Consider the following 22,261-nt stretch of genomic DNA (forward strand, 5'->3'; position numbering starts at 1 on the left):
ATTTTGTGACGTAATTTATTAATATAACAACTCTTTTTGAGAGAGTATCATGTTCTTAATCTTTGACCGTTTAAATTATATATTTAACTTCAAATAAGATACCACGCTCATTTAGAGAATGATTTGGTTGTTAATTTTTTTCTCAACAACACTGACGTGAGAAAAAAACAAGGAGTCAGTAATCAAGGGCAACAGAACATCATTACACTAACCAGAGATGATTCGGTTGTCGTAATTCAGTAATTGCAGAATATATAAATGTTTTTGAATTCAACGTGTTCAGTTCTTAATGGCAATTGTATAATCGCAGCACTCACTGCCATTTGAGTAAAACTATAGATTCCTCACCGATAATGATTTTCAACGTCGTTTTAGCCGTTACGCTTGGTGTGGTTTATATGGAGACCTCTACTACCAAATTGTAATATAAATACATAGTTATCGCTTAGAGCTTCTTGTATGTAGCACCCAAGGACAATAGAATCTAACAGGACTGCTACATCCATTGTTGTTTTGTAGCCCACTACGGGTTGGTTGCCCGCACTCTACGTCACACTGTTTGCCACGCCCAGTTAACTGTCATTGAGTTCTATGCGTTTGGTGTGTTTTTGTAGAGGTTATATGATAGGCATACGTCAATACAAGATTACTTTTGAAGTTAATATGAATACGTCTACGATATAAAGAACACAATAACAGTTGACTGGGTGTGGTATATGGTGTGACGTAGTGTGCGAGCAAGTTGTCAGAAAAATTGATGTAGTAGTCCTGTTAGATTCTACTGTCCTTGTGTAGCACCCTTATAAATATTAATAATTAAGACTTTTTGCGAACCTAAAAATGCTTGATTTATTAAGAAAATTACTTGGAGAACTTAACTTTTGGTTTTTAATTGAGTTAAGTGAATCTCCCCACACAAATATACACATATAAAATTGAATTTAGTCAACGTTAAAAATAAAAATTTTTCGATTATTCTTGATAACTTTATATTATTTGCTTCAATTTATATTTTTGTAGGATGTACATACATCTTCTTGGTTTCTTCTATTATCTTGTATGGCTTCTTTTGGACTTTGGTTGGATCAATTATGCGTTCTTTTCTTGGCTTGTATAGTTTTTAGTTTTGCTTTTATAAGCGAACGTAAATTTACCCAAATCTAACTTTTTACACATTACTTAATTTTTTCGTCTTTTAGATGGTGATGTAAGCGGTGCTATGGTTGGCTTAGCAATTTCCCAAGCAATTGGATTAACGGGAATGATTCAATACGGAATGATGCAAGTGGCTGAGGTAATTAACCAATTTACAAGTGTTGAAAGAATTTTACATTATACAACGTTAAAAAAAGAAGAAACTGATGATGAAAATGATAATGAAAAAAATAGCGAATGGGCTAAAAATGGAAATATTGAGTTTAAAAATACAAGTTTAAAGTATAATTCAGAAAAAGTGTTGGATAATTTAAATTTTACCGTAAATCCGGGTGAAAAAATTGGAATCGTCGGTAGAACCGGTGCCGGAAAATCATCGATAATTTCCGTTTTATTTCGACTTTTCGATATCGAGGGAAAAGTACTGATTGGGAACGAGGATATCGAACGGTTATCGTTGAAAGAATTAAGATCAAAAATCACGATAATACCTCAAGATCCCGTTTTATTCTCGAACACGATCCGGTTTAATCTCGACCCATTCGGAGAATTTCAAGATATCGATCTTTGGAACGCATTATGTGACGTAATAAAAATAATTTATCATAATTAGGACATCAAAATAAATTTTTGCTTTTCTTATCAGGTAAAATTAAAATCATCAATTCCAAATTTAGATTATCAAATTAAAGAGGGAGGTAGCAATTTGAGCACAGGCCAACGACAACTTGTGTGTTTGGCACGAGCTTTGATTAGAAAAAATAAAATATTAATTTTAGATGAAGCAACGGCCAATGTTGATATACAGTAAGAAATAATTTAAAGTAAATACTTTTAATATTTACTTTTTTCTTTTAGAACTGATCATTTAATACAGGAAACAATTAAAAACAACTTTAAATCGTGTACTATTCTTTCAATAGCGCACAGACTAAACACAATAGTGGATTCAAATAGAGTTCTTGTTATGGATGATGGAAAATTAGTTGAATTCGATCATCCGTATTTGTTATTACAAAAAAAGAACGGATATTTCAAAAGGATGGTTGAAGATACGGGAATTAATAACGCGTCGGGTTTATTGGAGATATGTAAAAGAAATTATGAGGTACATTATAGTAAAAGAAATAAATATAATACTTAATCACTATAATTATTTTTTCGATGATTTCTTTATAAAAATTTTTTACCATTACTTTTTTTTGTACAGAAGAAATGCATTTTTTTAATACAACTAAATTTAAATATGGGGGACGATTTCGGGTTAAGGGGTCAATTAGCTTCAAGCGAAATCACCACCTTAACCCACTTCTTTACACAGACTACAAAGATCAATTAATAAATTTCATAATGGGAATTAATTACGAGGGATTTTCAATGAATTGATATACCAAAGTGGAGACATTATAAATTTACAAATTCTCTTTATACATATCATACAGAAATGGCTTGATTTGAACAATTTCTTCTCCGTAATTTTAAAAACTATATATTCCACGATAAAACCTTTGTCTCTGTACAATATGTATAATTTTTTATTTTTACGTAATCGCGGCTTTCTTCTTAAACCTAAGGAAAAAAAAGAATTTGTGGGGAGTTTGTTGTTATATCCTACTGCAAAAGTAAAAACTGCGGGCTCAGTTTTCGTATAAAAAAAATATTTACTTAAATCGTATTTGAACAAACGTGTTTTAGTTTTTTTCCATTTTTTTGTTATTTGTGAAATTAATTTTTTAGCGCTCCTCCTCTCACGATGAATTACTCGTGTCGCCGTTATCCGTGCCGTAATTCGAGTTTCCATTAACGGCAAACGACGTTCCCAAACCATAAAGATGGCCCGAAAACTTTGAATCGTCTATCGTATCCTCGAAAAACATCTTAAAAGAAACGTCCTGTTAAAAGATAAATTGTAACCTAAATTAGTATTCTTCGTAAGAGATACGATTTCTCAACAACAAAAACCCGACCTAAATTAAAACAAAAAGAACTTAAATTACTTCTTAAAATTATAAATATAATAATTATAAAATATTTTCGTATCTCTTACTATTTAACACTAAGAGGAAAAAAATTTATACAAAAATTAATTTAACCCTTTAACACTTTATTAAATTAGTCATTCTATGAAAAATTCGTTCAAATAAGTCATTAGTCAGATTTTATTTTACTTAATGATCCTACTGAACTAACTCTTTTTGCAATGGATAATAGCAATTTCGCTTCACTTAACTTAACTCAAAAGTATGGTAAGGTACAAGTCTGCAATAAACGATAGATTGCAAACCACAGCCGACAGTATCGGTTTATATGAATCTCTATGAAATTTGTGATTGGAATTAATAGAAATAAAAATTAAATGATGTTGAGGTTGTCAGATACAGAGTGAGCAAAAGTCGGTTAACCGCTATTGGCTTAATATTTGTAGCAACAACGTACAGTCGTGTTCACGGGACATGCGCACTCAAGGTCAAGCGCTGTTGTGAGATCCGACATGCCGTTGGCTAAACGGGCTGAGCCAAGCGCCCACGAGCTTCGTGTGAGACAAAATCTCAAAAGAGAAGATTATCAGGAAATTCTACTACATCTTGAAAACAAATTTAATGCAAAACATATATCTTGGGGTTCTCGCTTGACAAATACAAAAAGAAGAAAACTGAAACATGCAATAGAGAATTGTGAGGTGCTCTCCACTGGTGAGCCAACTTAGGGGTAACCGGGACACATTTGGACAGGGCAAATTCACCGCCTAAAATAGATGCAACAGTGTGCACGGTCGAACAAACGTCGTCACAATTCTGTCTATATTTGAATTTTTCTATTTAATTTTCTAAAAATCCCTAGATCTCTAGTTACCATTGAGGTCTTATATATAATCTAGAGAGCGTATGTGGTGGTGGTGGGGGTAATCAGAAAGTCAGACATGTTGAATGTACCGACCTGAACTTAGCTATAGTTTCAAGTCTCTATTGTACCTACAATTATAACCTCACAATTCTCATAAACATATTGTTATTTTTATTAAAATTTGATTTTTGTTGAAAGTTTTCGAATTCTTTTCGTTTCACATATGTTTTTTATAATTTGATAGGTTGGACGATTATTTACAACAGTCCATAAAATGTTTCTGGTTACTTGACTTGGAATTAACAATTAAAGACCTCGGTATAAGAAGGGGACAACTCCTTCTCTTGATAAATGGAGCTACTCCCTTCTTGCAGCAAGGTCTTCAATTGAAGTTCAAGTAAAGTTTATTATTAAGATTGAAAGAGTTATCCATGTTGCAAGATTAATGATCAAATAAAAACCATATAAAAACTTCTAACTTGCGTTTATTTATATAAAGTCGTACTAGTTTCGGGTTACCCCATCATCAGCGACAAAGTCAATGAAGCTATAAAAGGTGCAGACTGGAAATCACAAGAAAGTAAAGCATTTTGCTATCTGATGGATAAACAAAATGAAGATAAAGTTGAAAAAACAAATGGCGACGTTAAAAAATGTGGAATGTTAAAAAATTAGAAATTCGAATAAATCTTTAAGATCGTATTAAAGATGTGTTGGTGGGATGAGATGAGGCGAGACTGAGACTTTGTCGCTGATGATGGGGTAACCCGAAACTAGTACGACTTTACATAAATAAACGCAAGTTAGAAGTTTTTATATGGTTTTTATTTTATTATTAAGGACTGTTCAGTTTTTTTTAAATAAACTAACAATTATTTATAAGCAAAGGTTAACGTGGTCAATCGGAATTGCTTTAAATATTTTCTTCTTAGTTTTTGTTAATTATAAGGGTTATGGCTAAAAATTATTAAGTTCTTTTAAAATATCATATAATTAATAATTATTTATCAATAAAAAATTAATGTTTTGTTTTGGTTATTATTTTCTGCCTTACCAGTTTATAATAATGTAAATTCTTGCATAAGTATCTATAAGAATTTCGAATTTCCCGCTAAGTTGGTACATCTAACATGGCGACCTTTCTGGCTTCATTTTAGGCGTGGTGGGGACAACAGCATACGCACTCTAGATTATATATAAGACCTCAATGCTAGTTACTTTTAATATCAACCTAATTTTTCCCCCCAAACTTTGGATGGTACCCCTCTCTATACTTAATACATTGAGATGTGACGTCACCGCAGGAGCAACTTCCGCTCTACAACCGGCATTCTTACACTACTAATGGCTGCAGTAAAAAGGTGGTGTCGGTATTTCAACAAATCTTTCTACAAATTAAAATTATAGTTTTTTGTGCCAAGAAGTAAATATTTTCCACTTCACTTCTTAAGCTTCTAGATACTATATATTTTAGACACTCAATGCTAACCTCAAAAATTGTATAGCTTATTGTTTCCACAAACTGCGTACGGGTTACTTTCGGGCAATTTAACTGGGACACTGTCCCAATATACCCTGATTTGATTTATTTTATTATAAATAGCTTTCAGCACTTATTTTTCTTCTAGAATGGTTCGCACATACATACGAAAAAATGAAAGAGCCAGTATATCAGAAAATGTTATACAAGCGGCAATAACTGTTATAGTTGAAACTAGAACGCCTGTTAGACAGGCGGCTTCAGTACAGAATATTCGAAAGTCGACACTTCAAGATCTTGAAAAGATTTCGTAAAAACCAAAATGGAGATTCTGGAAATGATAGCGATAATGATAAAAATACGTCTAGATATGCAGCAAGATGTGTGTTTGGTGCTTGAGAAGAAAATAAACTAAAACAATATTTAATTCAGACATCCAATATGCATTTTGGGTTAACATACCAAAACATTCGTGCTTTGGCCTACGAATGCGCAGTCAAGCTGGAAAAGAAACACCCTCCTTCGTGGGATACAAGCAAAATGGCAGGCGAAGACTGGTTAGCTGCTTTTATGAAAAGAAACCAAAACTTATCCCACAGAAAACCTGAAAATACTAGCCTCGCAAAAGCTAATGCTTTTAATCCAACTAATGTGAAACAGTTTTTTGACAATTATAGGAAACTAATGGAGAAATACAACTTCACGCCAGACCAGATTCTAAACTGTGACGAAACAGGAATAACAACTGTTGTACAGGCCCCTAAAGTACTTTCCGCCGCACAAAGCGGAAAGAAGCAGGTTGGGCAGGTGGTTTCTGGGGAGTGTGATACATTATTAACATTCTGCGGAATTATAGCGGTTTCTGGAGTTTCCTTGCAAGAAGCATAAGAACTGCAGTGCCGAAAATCCAATATTACTCATAGTTGATAACCACTATGCCAAACCAATAGAATTCCTAGTGATAAAACTAAATTAAATAAAATGACAGCCGAATTAAGAGCATTAACAGGTAACCACAAACAAAATAATATTCAAAATTACTCAACTAACCTTACTGACGATGCCAGTACTGATTATTCTCTGTGGAAGGCAACAAGAAAGCTTAAAATTCCAAAAATACATACACTTTCAATTCGAAATAGTAATGGAAATTGGGCTAAGAGCAATCAAGATAAGAAAAGACAGTCTAACAACTATGTTAAATAGTGTTCCTAGCATACTTCAAAGTGATCTGCACAGTAATATACCACGTGTAGGGATGAAAGAACTGTATTATGAAATACATATACTAAATAAAAAGAAATCAGTAGGCTATGAACTAATTAGTAATGGAAAAACATTGAAACACATATACCAAAAAGGGGCGATTACAAAACTATTACACATAATTAATGCTGCTTTTAAACAGAAATACTTCCCAAGTATATGGAAAGTTGCTGAAATAATAATGATACCAAAACCTGGTAAACCCCCCACAGATGTTACATCATATAGGCCAATCACATTATTATTCTTACTATCAACACTACTTGAAAAATTACTATTAAAAAGACTAAAACTTGTCATAGAAGAAAATATACCAATACCAACACATCAATTTGGGTTTCGGAATAAACATGCAACAATAGACCAAGTGCATAGAATAACGAATACTATCGAAATAACAATGGAAGAAAATAAAGTCTGCTCCACCGTATTTTTGGATGTTGCACAAGCTTTCGACAAAGTCTGGTTTAGATGGTTTATATTACAAACTAGACCAAATACTACCATTAACATATAATCAACTATTAAAATCGTATCTTTCTGATCAATACTTACACGAAATACAAGCCGGAGTTCCTCAAGAAGTGTGCTTGACCCAACACTGTACTTACTCTAAACATTCAACCTTCCTCAAATACCAGAAACTTTAACAGCTACATTCGCAGACAGCGATCTTGGCTGTTGCAGAAAATGAAGTAGTTGCAGCAAATAAATTACAATTGGCCTTAAATCCAATAGAAAACTGGACCAAACGATGGCTAATAAGATTAAATACAAATAAATCGACATACATAAACTTTACTTATAAGAAAGTAAACTATGTCCCGGTACACATAAACGGCAAAATATCTTGGTATGACTCAAATGGAAAGCTCACGTCAAAAAAAAACGTGAGGAACTTGATATCAAATTTAGACACCTATATTGGCTTATACTATATATTATTATAATATACAACCAAGTATTAAAACCAAAATCGACATAAGGAATCCAATTGTGGGTTTGTACCTGCAAGACAAATGCACGTCTGATTCAAAGATTCCAAAACAAAGTATAACCCTTGGTATATAAGAACCACCGACCTCCATCGCAACTTGGAAGTAGCATCGGTGTCATCAGAAATAGCACCATCCGCATCTAAACATGAGAAGAGAATGCACGATCATCCCAACATCGCTATCCAGTTTCTCGACAACGAGGATGTCCTGCATCGCCTTCAGAGAATGAAGCTGTTCGATTTAGTGACCTAGTGCCCTAGTTGATTCAAACGCGAGCAACAGTGCGGAATTATAACAAAAACAGTAATAACCTAAATATGTGTACAACAAGATGTAGATTGCCAGGCATTTTAAAACATATGGTTTTCCAAATAACCCATCTTTAGATCGATAAAGGGCAAATTCTGCCATTACCTCTGCAGACTCATCTGGGCTTGTTATAGTAGCCATATAGTCTATAAACTCTGTTCCTTGTATTTGTTTATTGTTCTTCTCTATTAAGATGAATTCCATTAAAATTTGGATCTAGAAATATTTACAGCAAGATGGATTGGATTTATTAACTAAAAAGATTTGACTTCCCTTTCTGGGAAGTAAAAAATTTAAGATTTAAAGGGCTTTTTACAGCCAAGGTTGGTTAAGCAAAGGGCTGTTCAGGTGGTAAAAGTTTGAAACTTTTACCCAAAAAATATCTTCATCCAATATCAACTTTGCAACTCGTTTACTGAGTATATCGTCAACCGTTTCACAAACTGCTAATGTTTTTAATGCATATTATGTATCAAGAAGACTTTTAAAACGATGAATAATTGATCCCCATCGTGTTTTCACAGGTAATTTTAAGGAAATGGCTGCTTTGGTGTCATTTCTTTCAGTTTGTATGTTTTTGAAAGTAGCCAATAAACTGTGAGAATTGTTAATTTCTTTGATGACAGCCTTAACATCTTCCATAATAGTAGACATGGTTTTCATTTTTGAAATATCTCCAATTAACAAATTTTACGTATGAGCAATGCATCCATAAACAGAAATATGTTTGCACTTTTCATGAAGTGTATTTCTTGCTTTAACTATTGCACTGGCATTGTCGGCTACTATCGCAAAGAATTTTTCAGTACTAACTTCTCTTAAAATTTTATTCGCAAAGTTTTATATAGCACAGGGTAATTTATTTGATAATAAATAACGTGTAAGCATTTTGAAAGGTGGTCTCAAATGTTTGAAAAATGATTGCCAGTGATTATTTTCAACAATGGCAAATGGCGGTACCTGATCATCATTCTTGCTTCTCTAGAAAACTATAAAGTCGCTAGGTAAGCGATTTTTAACAAACGCATATTTTCAAAATCTGTAAACTGCACCAAGCCAACGATTCTCTATAAATTAATAACCTCAATTTCCCAGAGTACCAGTAAAAGGTGCAGGAGGATTTACAGAAGTATATTCCAGGGCTAGTGGAGTGCTGTTTAACATCTACATATTTTAGCTGGAAGGGAGAATTTTACGAGCAATGTGAAAGGGCTTTGTCATCGGTAATCGCCAATTTCTACATGGATATGTTTGAAGAAGAAGCGTTAAAGAAGAGCCCGCGAAAATCAAAGCTATTGTTTCGTTGCGTGGCTCACACATTTGCGATCTGACAGCATGGAAAAAAACGTCTGCAACAGTTCCTAAATCACCAGAACTCGCAACACACCATGATCAAATTTACCATGGAAACGGAAGCTGCTAAACAGTTACCTTACTTGGATGTTTTGGTCACTAGGAAGACCAAACTAGAAACATTCGGTTATAGCCGTCTTGAAAGACGCACTGCTAAACCCTAATGATTCTAGTTGTAGGTCAAGAGTTAGTTCTAATGATAGTGCTAGTGTTAGTTTTAGTTGTTATTCAGGGCCAGGTTACTGTACATCTTTATTGAACTAAAAGTAGAACAAATACTAGACTTAGAACTAGAAACATACGGGTTTAGCCATGCGTCTCTGAAGACAGCTAAATCCGAATGTACTAGCAATACTCCATATGCCTTTGCATCAAAATAAGGGGTACCTGGCAGTGGCACTCAAGAAGTAGGTTCTTTTTTGGAAGCATTTATAGCAACATATTTTCAAGAAGATCCTCAAGATTTTATTTTACGGCCAGATACTTATGGAGACCAGAAATACAACATCAAAACCCTGATTTTAAAAACTATTTCAGCTGACTTAAGAATTTAAAGAAGAAATACTATGAGCCAGCAGAAACGAATTAATTTATTGACAATACACTTCAATCCCAAACAATATTTACATTTTGCTATATAGAGCTCTGCCTTTCTCAACATGTCCCCAAAATAAAAAGGATACTTCTCATTAGAACAAATTGTTTTTTATCAGAACAAGTTTATCTTAATTTTTGTTGATTTACTTTTGAGTTGTAACATTTTAATACAATAGTGTTGCATTGACTTATTTCAACGAATTTCTTAACCAGATATCTTAAAAATACTAAAAACGACTTTTATCTTAAGAACCAAAACTTTTTCTTTGATCAGTGTATGGTGACTATATAGCATAAAGTAGTCGCATTTTATGTCCATTTAGATCTAAAATCCTTTAAAATAACCTCACATATTTAAACTGATTTTTAATTGCTGTTAAATCTATTAATTAATAAAATCGTGTTTAGGTTTATTTTAGAGAATCTTTCCAACTGTGTATAAAAACATGTGTTAAAGGGTTTTAAAGTTATCAAACAACTTACTTCCTTCATTTTAAAAAAAGCCATTCCAGTTAAAAGAGAATCGGATCCGGCTTGATGTTGAGGTCCTATCCTTTCCAAATCCAATTGTTCGGCAACTTCTTGTAAACCACCTTTCAAGTTTTTACACGATTTCATCAAGTACTATAATAAAATGATATTTAAAAAAAAAATTTTTTATATACATTTTTCTCTTTCTACAGTACCTTAACATCATATATTGTTGGAAAATAAAGTTTTAAAAGTTCAAAAAACTCCGACTCGTCCTGTGGAAGGTTGTTGTCCGTTAACAGTTTGATAAGGTATCCGAAATCGTACCCGGAATGAAACGACAACCACTTGATGTTATCCATTAACACGATACCGGATGACATTAACAACTCCGCAAAATCCAACGGTTCGATTCCTTCTTCTTCGTGTTTTTTAAATTGTATCCCGGAATTTTGTAGCAACTCGATACTATCCTGTGCATACATGTCCTCTCTATCGTTAAAGAAAACATGTCGATTATATTTCAAAAGGATTTTTAATAAATTTACTTACGATAAATTGAATTTAAAGTTGAACTGCCACGTTGTATACGAACCGCCTGGAGTTTTGCCGTTTTCATCTAGAAACGTGAGCCCCAATTGTATTATCCTTAAGAGATCGACGTTGCACCGTAACAATTGGTATTGATAGTCCGCTGTACTTCGAAACTCGCCAATTGGCCTCGCTACGACACCAGGAAATTCCGTGTCCATCGCGACGTATGGATACTTTTGTACAATCTACGAATGAACTTTATTTATCCAAGCTAATAACTGAACCAAAAGAAAAAAGGAACGATGGAAACGAAATGTGGACATAAAATGGAAAATTTGATTGATGGTAATGAATCAAAAAGAGATAAATTTATACAAGAAAAGTGAAAAAAATAAAAAAGTTGAACAAAATTTGTTTTTGTGCTTGAGATATATTTATTGCTTAGTTATTTGCATATGGAGAGTACATAAAAAAGTTCAAAAGTTATTATACTATAAGTTATACACCACCAGTAACAACTTAAATACATTCATTTCAATAGATATCGGCAATACAGATATCAGCACTTCGTAGCAATCATCTATTATTGAACAATTCCTTCAGGTATTATACTACTCCACAGCGTACTACCCCCTCAGATTTGATCGAACATCGCGGAGCACTTGAAACTGAATCTATCAAGTCTATATTTGCGATGCAGAATCCAAATAACTTTTAAATTATGTAAAATGTAAAAATTTTAACTTGAAACAACTCAAAAGAAAAATCAAGTGATGTCAATGTATTAGGTGTAACGTTATTAGATGGTTATTATACTATAAATAAATAATGATGTTGCGAGATATCGTGGAGATTTTTAACGATATTAAGGACGATTAATATATGATGAGAGACATTCTTGGCCAGGACAGTGTTTAGAAAGGTCTGGGATAATATTGAGGATGGCGCAGAAAATGTTAAGGAAGAGCATACTGTAGAGAGCTCATTAAAAGAACTACCAAGAAAAGCAATCATCATGTTAACATATTTGTTCAATGACTACATGAGACTGAAGTCTGTTTTATGACGGCACAGATAATTAATGACAAAAAACCTGACTAACTGGCGGAGCAAGTTGGATCACACAGGCCAATCTCGCTCTTATCTGAGATTCCCAAATTGTTTGAAAGATTGTTGTTAAAACGTCTCAAACCACTCATTAACATGCCAGACTTCTAGTATGGATTTTATAATTGCCATTCCACTAAAGATCATGTGCTTAGAATGACAACCGTTATTGAGAATGCATTTGAAGAGCAAAAATACTTATTTATAAGTTGGGCAAAAAGCTGCCATGGAACTATTGAAATCATATCTTTCGGAAAAAATGTTTAGAGTATCACATAAAGGGGTATACTCAACATTCAAATCGATCTTGACTGGAGTTTCACAATACCGCAGTCATATTCGTTGATGACTATTATTATGGTGAAAGATTCAGCTGAAAAGAAAGGTATCAAAAAACTTCAAGTAGCAGTTAACAAAAACAAGTAGCAAACAAGAAAATATCTTGATTTTCACATTGATGGCAGACTGAACTAAAAGCATTACGTTAGACAGAAAAATTACCAGAGAGATGCTCTTAACTGGATCTGCAATCAAAGAGACTGGTTAATCAGTCCATAATTAAGCCTATCTGGAGTTACTGAATACAACCATGTCACCAAAGTATGTTTGTGTGGCAATATTACGAGGCATATGCAAGACACGCCACGCACTTACTAAAAATGCCACACTGTACCTGCCTCTCATGAACACGTACATACAATTAAGCTATGTTCGGAAACACCTTTAGCCCCCTCTCATTTTGCTTGTTATTCACGCACAATACAATAGTAGTAACAAAGTAATGTAAATTGGCCCAGGCACAATTCTTCGATATATCAGTAACCAGGACCACTAATCACCAATAACACAAGACGTCCGAATTTATTACAATTTGTACTATTTTTGTGAACAGTCATTGCATCAAATGGAAGGAGTATGTTCATAATATTATTGAAAACCAATAATGTTACAACCTTCGTTTAATTCTTTCCAGTCGATAAGAAGCACCCTCTGAGGCAAATCGATTATAGCGTCGATTTCCAGTAGCTCAGACATCTTTTGCGGGCGGCTAAGACTTGAAAACAAGATATTATGAAACATGAGGATGTGATGTCACCAGATGAGTCCGGGAATGTCCGCAAATTTGTTTCTCTGGCAAAAATCACTATAATTCAACGCGCTATTAAAATCTAATCTGAAGATTACACTACTTCTTGGTGACAAGTTATTTCAAGTATCATCTTCGGTTTGCTTCTCTGGACTAGGTCTTATCCAATTTGCCCTAGGAATCAAGAATGACTACGTTGATAGTAGACAGTCATTATCGATTATTTGACTAACACGATTTTCGCCATGTGGCGCCAGAATTGTTCATAATTTACCTGGCTAACCTATCTTAATTTTTGCACTTTGATAAATTCAACTATCTCTAGTTCACAATATAGAAAATACAACTCGAAGTTGTAAGGCCGACGCCAGACACCGTTATCATTAATATAACCGGATTTAAATTATTGCAGCATCTCATTAATAGAGAGAAGATAACATTATATCAACATTGCAGCAAAGATAACTTAATCAAGAAGCAATATTTTAGAAGAAATGGAAAAACGTCTTTGCATTTGGATTGATGATGAAATCGACCACAACATGCCGCTAAGTCAAAAAGCCATCATGCAAAAGGCCATAAATATTTTTAATCACATTCAAAATGAAACAGAAGATACGAGAAAAATTTTACAGCTAGCCGAGGTTGATTCGATAATTTAAAAAAAAAGTAGCAACCTCCACAACATTTGAATCACCAGAGAAGCTGCTGCCGTTTCAATTTTTCCTGCAATGTTAAAAGCCATAATTGAAAGAGGAAATTACCCACTAGAATTGATTTTTAACGTGGATGAAACTGGATTTTTTGGAAGAGAATGCCAAAGCGCACTTTTATATCGCAAGAAAAAAAGCGAACACCGGGTTTCAATGCTGCAAAAGACCGTCTTCTGGGTGGTAACGCTAATGGCGATTTAAAATTAAAGAAACCCCAAGGGGTTTCACTCATCATTTCGGAATTCAATAAAAAATCTTGGATCACAACTCACAACAGAGATTTTTCAAAATCTCTGTTGAATCATTGGTTAATTCAACCAATGGACCAGGGAGTTATTGCAAATTTTAAGGCACATTATTTTCGTCGTACATTTCAACAACTTATTGATAAAACAGAAGGTTTTGAAAAATTTTGCAATTTTGGAAAAAATATAACATATTCGATGCCATAGGCAAAATCACTAAGAAGTGATGTTGCCTATTGTATACATGAACGGAGTGTGGAAGAAGATACGGCCGGAGGTATCCCAGGATTATCAACGAGAAGAGCCTAGTTGAGTCAAATTATCAATCTAGTCGAAATAGCAGGACTAGGAGATGTAGATGAGCAGGATATTAAGGAGTTACTTCAGGTTTCTGGTGAAGGCCTTACCAACGACGACCTTCAGGAACTGTCAGAATAAGGAATTGAACCAGGCGCAAACAGTGGTTCTGACGACGATGAACCAAAAGAAATTACTACAGATTTTCTTTAAAAAAAAAAAAAGGTTTGAAACGATAACCGAAATAGTTTTGACAAATTTTGACAGCAGTGCAAAAGCAAAAAGAGGAGTTTTGGATGTTACCGACATTTGCTTAATGAAAGAAAAAGAAAGCGTCAACTGACTCTAGACTTCGCCAAAAAATCAACAATATCAGAAGAACCATCATAAATATAAACTTTATATATACAGAGTTTCCCAAAACTCCCGGGACGGAGCTATAAATTTTGAACGAGTGAAGAAAAAAATTTTATCTACAACTATTGAATTATCTATTCGTTATACAATTGATTTTTGACGGGTAATGACACTCATTACCCATGACAGACAAAGTGTTGAATAATGAGGCCATTATTCCACACTTCTGACACTGCCTACTAATCAAAAAATAAAATATTAACAGAAATGACAGCTTTCTTATATTGAGGTTATGTCTGAAATGTCTATCAAGTTTATTTTTTTTTCGTTTTTTTGATTTTTTTTTCAAAATTAAATAGTTGTAGATAAAGTATAGTATTCAACTTGCGTATAATGGATGTTACCCACTCAGATTACAACACTCGCTCGCTTCGCTCGCTCGTGTTGCAACTTCTTCTTCGTGGGTAACAGCCGTCATTATACGCTTGTTGAATAATATACTATTATAATTTGGGGATCACTAAAGAATCATAAAAACTACATTATTAGATAGTTTAGAACTTTCATGCAATGTGGAGTTTTTTTAGGGGATTACCACCCCTACATTTTTAAATAGCAACCCCTATTTTTCCCCCGAGTTTTACCTTATTTTAAAGGTAATGGAAAAAGAAACACAACCCCATAAACCAAAACCCGATATCTTAATTCTTTCAAGAATTATGAGTAGGTGGTCAACCCCTAAAAAAACTCCACATTGCATGGAAGTTCTAAACAATGTAAGAATGTAGCTTTTATGACTCTTTAGTGATTCCCAAATTTTAAAACTTTGTTCTTCACTCGTTCAAAACTTATAGCTCCGTCCCGGGAGTTTTGGGAAATCCTGTATTCGTACAAATGTTTGTGTTATTTAAAACATTATAGTATTACAGTTTAAAATTAATAACTATACAGGGAAAAATAACTAAATCACCTCATACACAAAAAATTAGTCAAAGGAGTACCAGACCGTTGCAACTCGTACACACCGGCATCTGTGGACTAATAACCCCAAGCACCTACAACGGTAAGACGTACTTTATAAACTTCATAGATGACTTTACACATTTTATGGTAATATATCTAATAACTGACTTATTGGTAATAAGTCAGAAAAGTGAAACACTAGGCAAATTTAAATAATTTGAAGCTTGGATCACCAATCATTTTGAAAAACGGATTTCAAATTTAAGATGTGACAACGGAACAAAATATACGTCAAAAGAAATGCAGTGTTTTTGCAAAGAAAAAGGAATAAGAATCCAAAATACAGTGAGATATACTCCGGAACAGAATGGAGTTGCTGAAAGGGCACAATAGAACGCTAATAAAGAAATCAAAATCCATGTTAATCCAAGCAAAGCTAAACAAGGAAATGTGGGGCGAAGCTGTAGTATGTGCCACCTTATAAATAGAATCCCAACTTCTGCACCAAAGGACAACAAATTACCAGCAGAAAACTTCTATGGAAAGAAAATAAATTTCGAAAAATTAAAAGTTTTTGGATGTGTTGCTTATAATTTGAAACCAAAACAACTACGAAAGAAATTTGACCAAAACGTTGATGTTTGTATAATGATAGGACATATCGACAATGGCTATCGACTTTGGGATTCGATAGATAAGAAATTACTTTATGGAGAAATCTTGTATTTGATGAAAATAAAAGTATTCATCATTTAAATACGATAACCGTAGAACTTATGAAGAGGAACAATCTGAAACCGAAGAGAAAAATGAAGCAGAGGAAAGTAATGATAAAATTGAAACAAGAGAGACGAAAACCAAACCAGAAAAAGCCATCGACAAAAAAGACTACCTAATAGCTTAGAAGATTATGATCTAAGTGCATTACATCTTGCACTACATACGTCACCTTCTGAGACAAACCTGGAAATTGACTTAATACATAATGCCAGGGTTGTTAGTGAATTTTTATATACTACTACAAACTTTGGCAATAATTGGAAACAATGTTTTCCATCATGGTATGGTTATCACCATAACAACATTCAGTTTTAAATACATACAATAGTTTTAGAAAGAACAAAAAAAATTGATACATTATGTTCCATATTGAGGGTGTGTTTCAGGTTTTTGTAGAAGGACTTACAAAGCCTGTACACTTAGTCACAAAAGTCTTCGTACAGGTGAAAAACAACAAAATAACCGATTATTTATAAATTTTGCTACATTTCGTTATCGAAATGTATAATATAAAACAGTTAATAACGTTTTATGAAATATGATGTAAGTAAAAGTAAAAACTTTTTGAGAAATACTAAAATGTTTAATTCAATTCAAGCAGACATGTTTAAATTAAACATTTTAGTATTTCTCAAACAGTTTTTACTTTTACCTACATACTTTTACTACTTTTACCATCATATTTTATTATATTAGAAAAATATGGAGAATTTCATCCCATTTAAACGTTTTATGGATAAAATAAAGTATATTCTATTTAAATAAATAAGTTAAAAAAATATCGTTTTTTGATGTCATGAAAATGTTCGTACACTGATCTTACTTCATTATGCTGATTTGCCGATTGTTAATTTTCGGTTCACTTCGTTTAACTTTGGTATATCGTAAACTTTGACTTGTTAAGACATGTTCAGTGCGACAATTGCATCACATTTACAACATTAATTTACAATGAGCGCCCATAGAAAAGAAACTAGCGAAGAATTAAGAAATTTAATTGTTAAATTCAAAAACGAAGGGAAATCGTTGAGCACAATCTCAAAACTTGTTAATAAACCACGATCTATAGTGCAATATATCACAAAAAACTTCAAAACTAATAATAATGTACTAATAATAAACCTCAGGCAGGTCGCCCTTCGAAGTTAAACTCACGAGACAAACGAAATATTATTCGTAAAGTATTAAAAGAACCAACTTTGAGTGGTCCAATATTGGCGGCAGAGGTGTCGAAAGAAACAGAAAAGGATATCCACCCAGAATGTATTCGTCGGCGGTTACGGAAGCAAGGTTTTAATGGAAGACAAATGCGGAAAAAGCCGTTTATCCATCCAATAAACCAGAAGAAACGCTTGGAATTTGCTCAAGAACATATAGACAAACCTACGGAACTTTGGAACACCGTATTATTTAGTGATGAATCTAAATTTAATATTTTTGGATCGGATGGACGGGGTAAAGTATGGAGAAAACCGAATACTGCCTTCAAACTCGAGCATCTCTTACCTACGGTGAAACACGGTGGTGGATCAATTATGGTTTGGGGATGCATGGCGGCGGCTGGGGTAGGGAATTTGGTTTTTATTGATGGAATTATGAACCGTTTTTATTATCTTAACATATTGAAGGAAAATTTGCGTGCCAGCGTTGATAAACTAAATATAGGAAGGATATGGATACTTCAGCAGGATAATGATCCTAAACATTCAGCGAAGATAGTTAAGGAATGGCTGTTGTATAATGTTCCAAAGCAATTAAATTCCCCACCTCAGTCCCCTGACCTAAATCCCATAGAAGATTTATGGGACGAAATTGAAAGAAGAGTGACAAAAAATAGGATAATGAGCAAAGCCTCCCTTAAAGAAGCGATTTTGAAAGAATGGGAGAATATTACGCCCGATGTTACTAGAAACTTAGTATCGTCGATGCAAAACCGTTTAAAAACTGTTTTAGAGCAGAAAGGTGGACCGACACGATACTATATAGTTATTTATTTAATAGGATTTTTCTTCAGTTATTTTGTTAATAATTCGTTGTACGAACACTTTCGTGTGATCAGAAAAAGTAATTTATCTTTGTTATCTTTTTTAATTCTTACTAGAAGCATATATTTTAATTTTAAATCATTATTAATCGTTGAAAATATGTAAAATGTTTCATAACAGTTATAAATAATTATTTTGTTCATAAATACGAATTTCTAGCCTGTACGAAGACTTTCATGACTAAGGGCCGGTTGTACCAACTCCCGATAAATTTACCCGATAGATAAATTGGCGCACTTAGAAAATGAGAGCGCTTAAAATCGCTGTATCCATGGTAATTATCCGTTAGATTTATCGGGAGGTGGTACAACCGGCCCTAAGGGCCGGTTTATCAATATCTAGTTAAGACGATTTGTCTGTTAATTAAAATTGTAGCTGACAGATAACGTCGACGAATCGTTTATCCACCCGTAGTTTAGGGTAATCTTATAGATAAATATGACAGTTGGATACCCACCAGATTGAAGTACTGGTTAAGGGTTTACCTATTAGATATTGTCAAAAAAATGTGAGCACAAGTTTGGTTGCTTGGTGAAAGGAAATGACAATAAAATCAAAATATAACGTCAAAAATAAATTAAGCTTATAATTGTGGCGATGGATAAGCAAGAGAAAGAAAAGATCATCAAATTTTAGTACAGCAGAAAAGAACTTGCTGATGGATTTGGCAAACGAATATAAAAATGTTATAGAAAATAAATAATAATCTAGTAATTAAAAAAAAAAAAATAATATAATCTATAATCTAATATAGTATAATCTCGTCTTAATTTTAACCAAGATTGACAAAACTGTGTCCTTTTTTAACCGAAATTTAACAAAAAAACGTGTTTGTCCAACTTCTCAAAGTGGTTTTGACTTTTGTCTTTCTTTTATAATATATGGTCGTCGTTTATAATTTAAGAATTGGTCAATATCCTCATCTTTATCGCTGTCTAATAAATATTCATGTAGGAATTCCATTATAAAAGAGGTTTTCGAAAACAAAGCTCAATACCGAAAGCACACGAGAATGATAACCTCCAAAACATGATCAGCTGTTTATATCAACTTCACAAACTAAAGTCAATTATTCAAATTTCACCAATTATGTTTCATTTCCGTTTCTAATGTTAACACTCAGGGGTACCATCTATGTTCTATCTCGTAGGTTGCTGCCTGTCGGGTAGAAAGTTGCTGGATAAACGGTTCACTGAGGTTATCTGTTAGGCAAGTTTATCCATGAGTTGCGTATCTAACAGATTTAACTCGACATTGATAAACCGACCCTAAGTGTAACAACGAACAAGATAAAAATATTTTGTAATAAAATAAATTAGATATGTTCTGATCAACCATGTAACAATTGAGGAGGGTTTTATAGGTTTTAAATATTAGTTTACCACAATTGTTGGATTGATTGTATAACTGAATGACGTTTATGTTATTAAATGTCATTAGACATGACATTTAGGCTAGTTACTACCATCTTCCGGTTAAGCTATCTAAGGGATTATTACCACGGTTACGGCTATTTTACGCGCTCTGATTGGCTAGTAGATGGGTTTGTCTATAAGATAAATTTAACTAAAAGATGGTAGTAATGGACCTTAGGTCCATTAGGAGTAACGAGCCTTAGGCTCGTTACTACCATCTTCTGGTTAAGCTATCTAAGGGATTATTACCACGGTTACTGCTATTTTATGCGCTCTGATTGGCTAGTAGATGGGTTTATCTATAAGATAAATTTATCTAAAAGATGGTAGTAATGGACCTTAATAACATAATAAATGTACTGTTAAGTTGTAAGTGGTTTGTTCCCAATAAAAATATACGTTGTGCTTTGTGAAAGACAATCAAGTTCTTTATAGAAAAAACTCTTTTCAACCACACTCTGCTATCAAGAATACTAATCTTAAAGAACATGTGAAGAATCAATCACCAAATGTACAACTAGCAGTAATATTATAAAGTTTTAAATGAAATCATGAAGATATTAGTTCAATTTTAGATTTCTATAAAGGTGTATTTCATGTATTTAACTTTATTAAGGGTAAAACATCATAAATTAAGCATAATTTTTAAAATCAATTGAGCTTTAACTACATAAATAAAGCTTTAAATATATTTACATGTAAATTCTTAAAATTTATTAACAATTATTTATTTTAAATATTTAAAGTTATTTGAATAATATCAATAAAATAAGTAAAATCAAGTTTAAGGTTATGTTGAGCTGTCAAAATAACAGCTCTAAAAGAATGGAAATAAATTTCAATAGAATTTAGGTAGAAATAATAAACATGATATTTAAAGTTGGTTTAAAATAAAATAAATAAAATTAAGTTTAAGATATTTAAAGTTGGTTTAAAATAAAATAAGTAAAATCAAGTTTAAGGTTATGTTGAGCTGTCAAAATGACAGCTCTAAAAGAATGGAAACAAATTTGAATAGAATTTAGGTAGAAATGATGAACTTGATATTTATAATTGGTTTAAATGAAAACTAACCTGTCTAATGGTACGAAATTCATCTTCCAAATTATGAGCCCAAACGTCCCTGATGCCACACTCTTCATTATTGGGATGTTGCGAACTGCCTATTGTGGCGGCGGGCATCTCGCTCTTATCGCTGGTCAGTTGGGTCCACGGGTTTTGTACCCAGATAACATTCGTATGAGAAGGGGCCGGTGGCTCTGCAATGGTATTGGTAGTGGTGGTCCCGTAAATGACTCTACCCGATGATGAAGCGCTCCGAGTATGGTAACAATGATGGTGATGGTGGTCGTCCTCCTTAATATTGACGGCGTTCAGCTGCACCTCGATGTCATTCTCATCGATTAATCTCATTGATGTAATTTTGCAATGTCTGTAAAGAAAGAACGAAAAAAAAAGTAAGGTTAGTTTTTTGATGTTTGATGATTAAATGTGTTTGTGTGAGTTTTGTTTGAAAAAAAGTTTGATGGGGAATTGAATTGAGTTAATAAAATGTATGAGGATTGTGTTAAAGACGGGTAAATCAGAAAAATTAACCTCTCTACGTCGTCACACCACATCAGAGACAGATCAGAGACGGATTATTTATACGTCAAGAAACAACAAATGAAACGGATCCCTTTTTTTTGCCATTTACCGCTACGTACCCATTTCGTCTATCCCCCGTTTTTAGTGCAGCTGTTTGGGCCCCCGAAACGTGTTTACGATGAAAAAAATGCGATAACCCTTTGTGTGATTGCGAGACTCCACTGACATAAATTTTTACCGAAACCCGAGATACGAACCGAAAACGCGGGCCTCACTTTCAATTAAACCGCAATATAAAGAAAAAAAACGCGCACACCCGCAACAAACTAATACGTTATACTCACTATTTAACACCTTTAATTAATTAAAAAACTATCCGGAAATCATGCAAACTCCTTTTAATTTCTGATATTTCCATACGTTGTCATTTGACGCCATCTTTTTCTCGGCGTCCAAACGCAGTCTATCTTCAAATCTAACCTTAATAAACAAAAAATTCCCTACATTTTTTTGCGTTATTAAACTAAATTGTTATATTTTTCATACTCATTAAAACAATTAAAAGAAATATATCGTTTTCAATTTTAAGCATTTTTAAAAGTACTTAAATAAATCGATTTAGTACAAAGCGCCATCTTTTATTTGATAGGAACACCAC

General features: G+C 33.3%; 2 protein-coding genes across 5 annotated transcripts in view; one reads left to right on the top strand and one right to left on the bottom strand.

Moving 5' to 3' along the window:
- Positions 1-2,301, top strand: part of LOC111417416 (probable multidrug resistance-associated protein lethal(2)03659) — a 16,677-nt gene extending 14,376 nt beyond the window's left edge. The window contains exons 4-7 of the mRNA XM_071200349.1: positions 1,021-1,144; positions 1,200-1,741; positions 1,802-1,962; positions 2,014-2,301. Coding sequence (XP_071056450.1) covers positions 1,021-1,144; positions 1,200-1,741; positions 1,802-1,962; positions 2,014-2,299 — 1,113 coding nt within the window. The 3' untranslated portion in view covers positions 2,300-2,301. The remainder of the gene's footprint in view (positions 1-1,020; positions 1,145-1,199; positions 1,742-1,801; positions 1,963-2,013) is intronic.
- On the bottom strand, positions 2,290-22,075 carry LOC111421373 (CCR4-NOT transcription complex subunit Pop2). Of its 4 annotated transcripts, none has more exons than XM_071199680.1 (6): positions 21,723-22,075; positions 21,091-21,448; positions 11,026-11,252; positions 10,689-10,965; positions 10,486-10,626; positions 2,290-3,047 (listed from the first exon to the last, which is right to left on the bottom strand). In XM_071199680.1, the coding sequence occupies exons 2-6, from the start codon at positions 21,427-21,429 to the stop codon at positions 2,904-2,906; spliced, it is 1,128 nt and encodes a 375-aa protein (XP_071055781.1). In that variant the 5' UTR covers positions 21,430-21,448; positions 21,723-22,075; the 3' UTR covers positions 2,290-2,903. The 4 variants fall into 4 exon arrangements, with proteins under 4 accessions (XP_071055781.1, XP_071055779.1, XP_071055782.1 ...); XM_071199678.1 differs by having other exon boundaries at positions 21,613-22,061; XM_071199681.1 differs by having other exon boundaries at positions 21,948-22,060.
- Positions 22,076-22,261: the final 186 nt, after the last annotated feature.

Source organism: Onthophagus taurus, chromosome 11 (assembly GCF_036711975.1).
Source record: "Onthophagus taurus isolate NC chromosome 11, IU_Otau_3.0, whole genome shotgun sequence".
Lineage (NCBI taxonomy): Eukaryota > Metazoa > Arthropoda > Insecta > Coleoptera > Scarabaeidae > Onthophagus > Onthophagus taurus.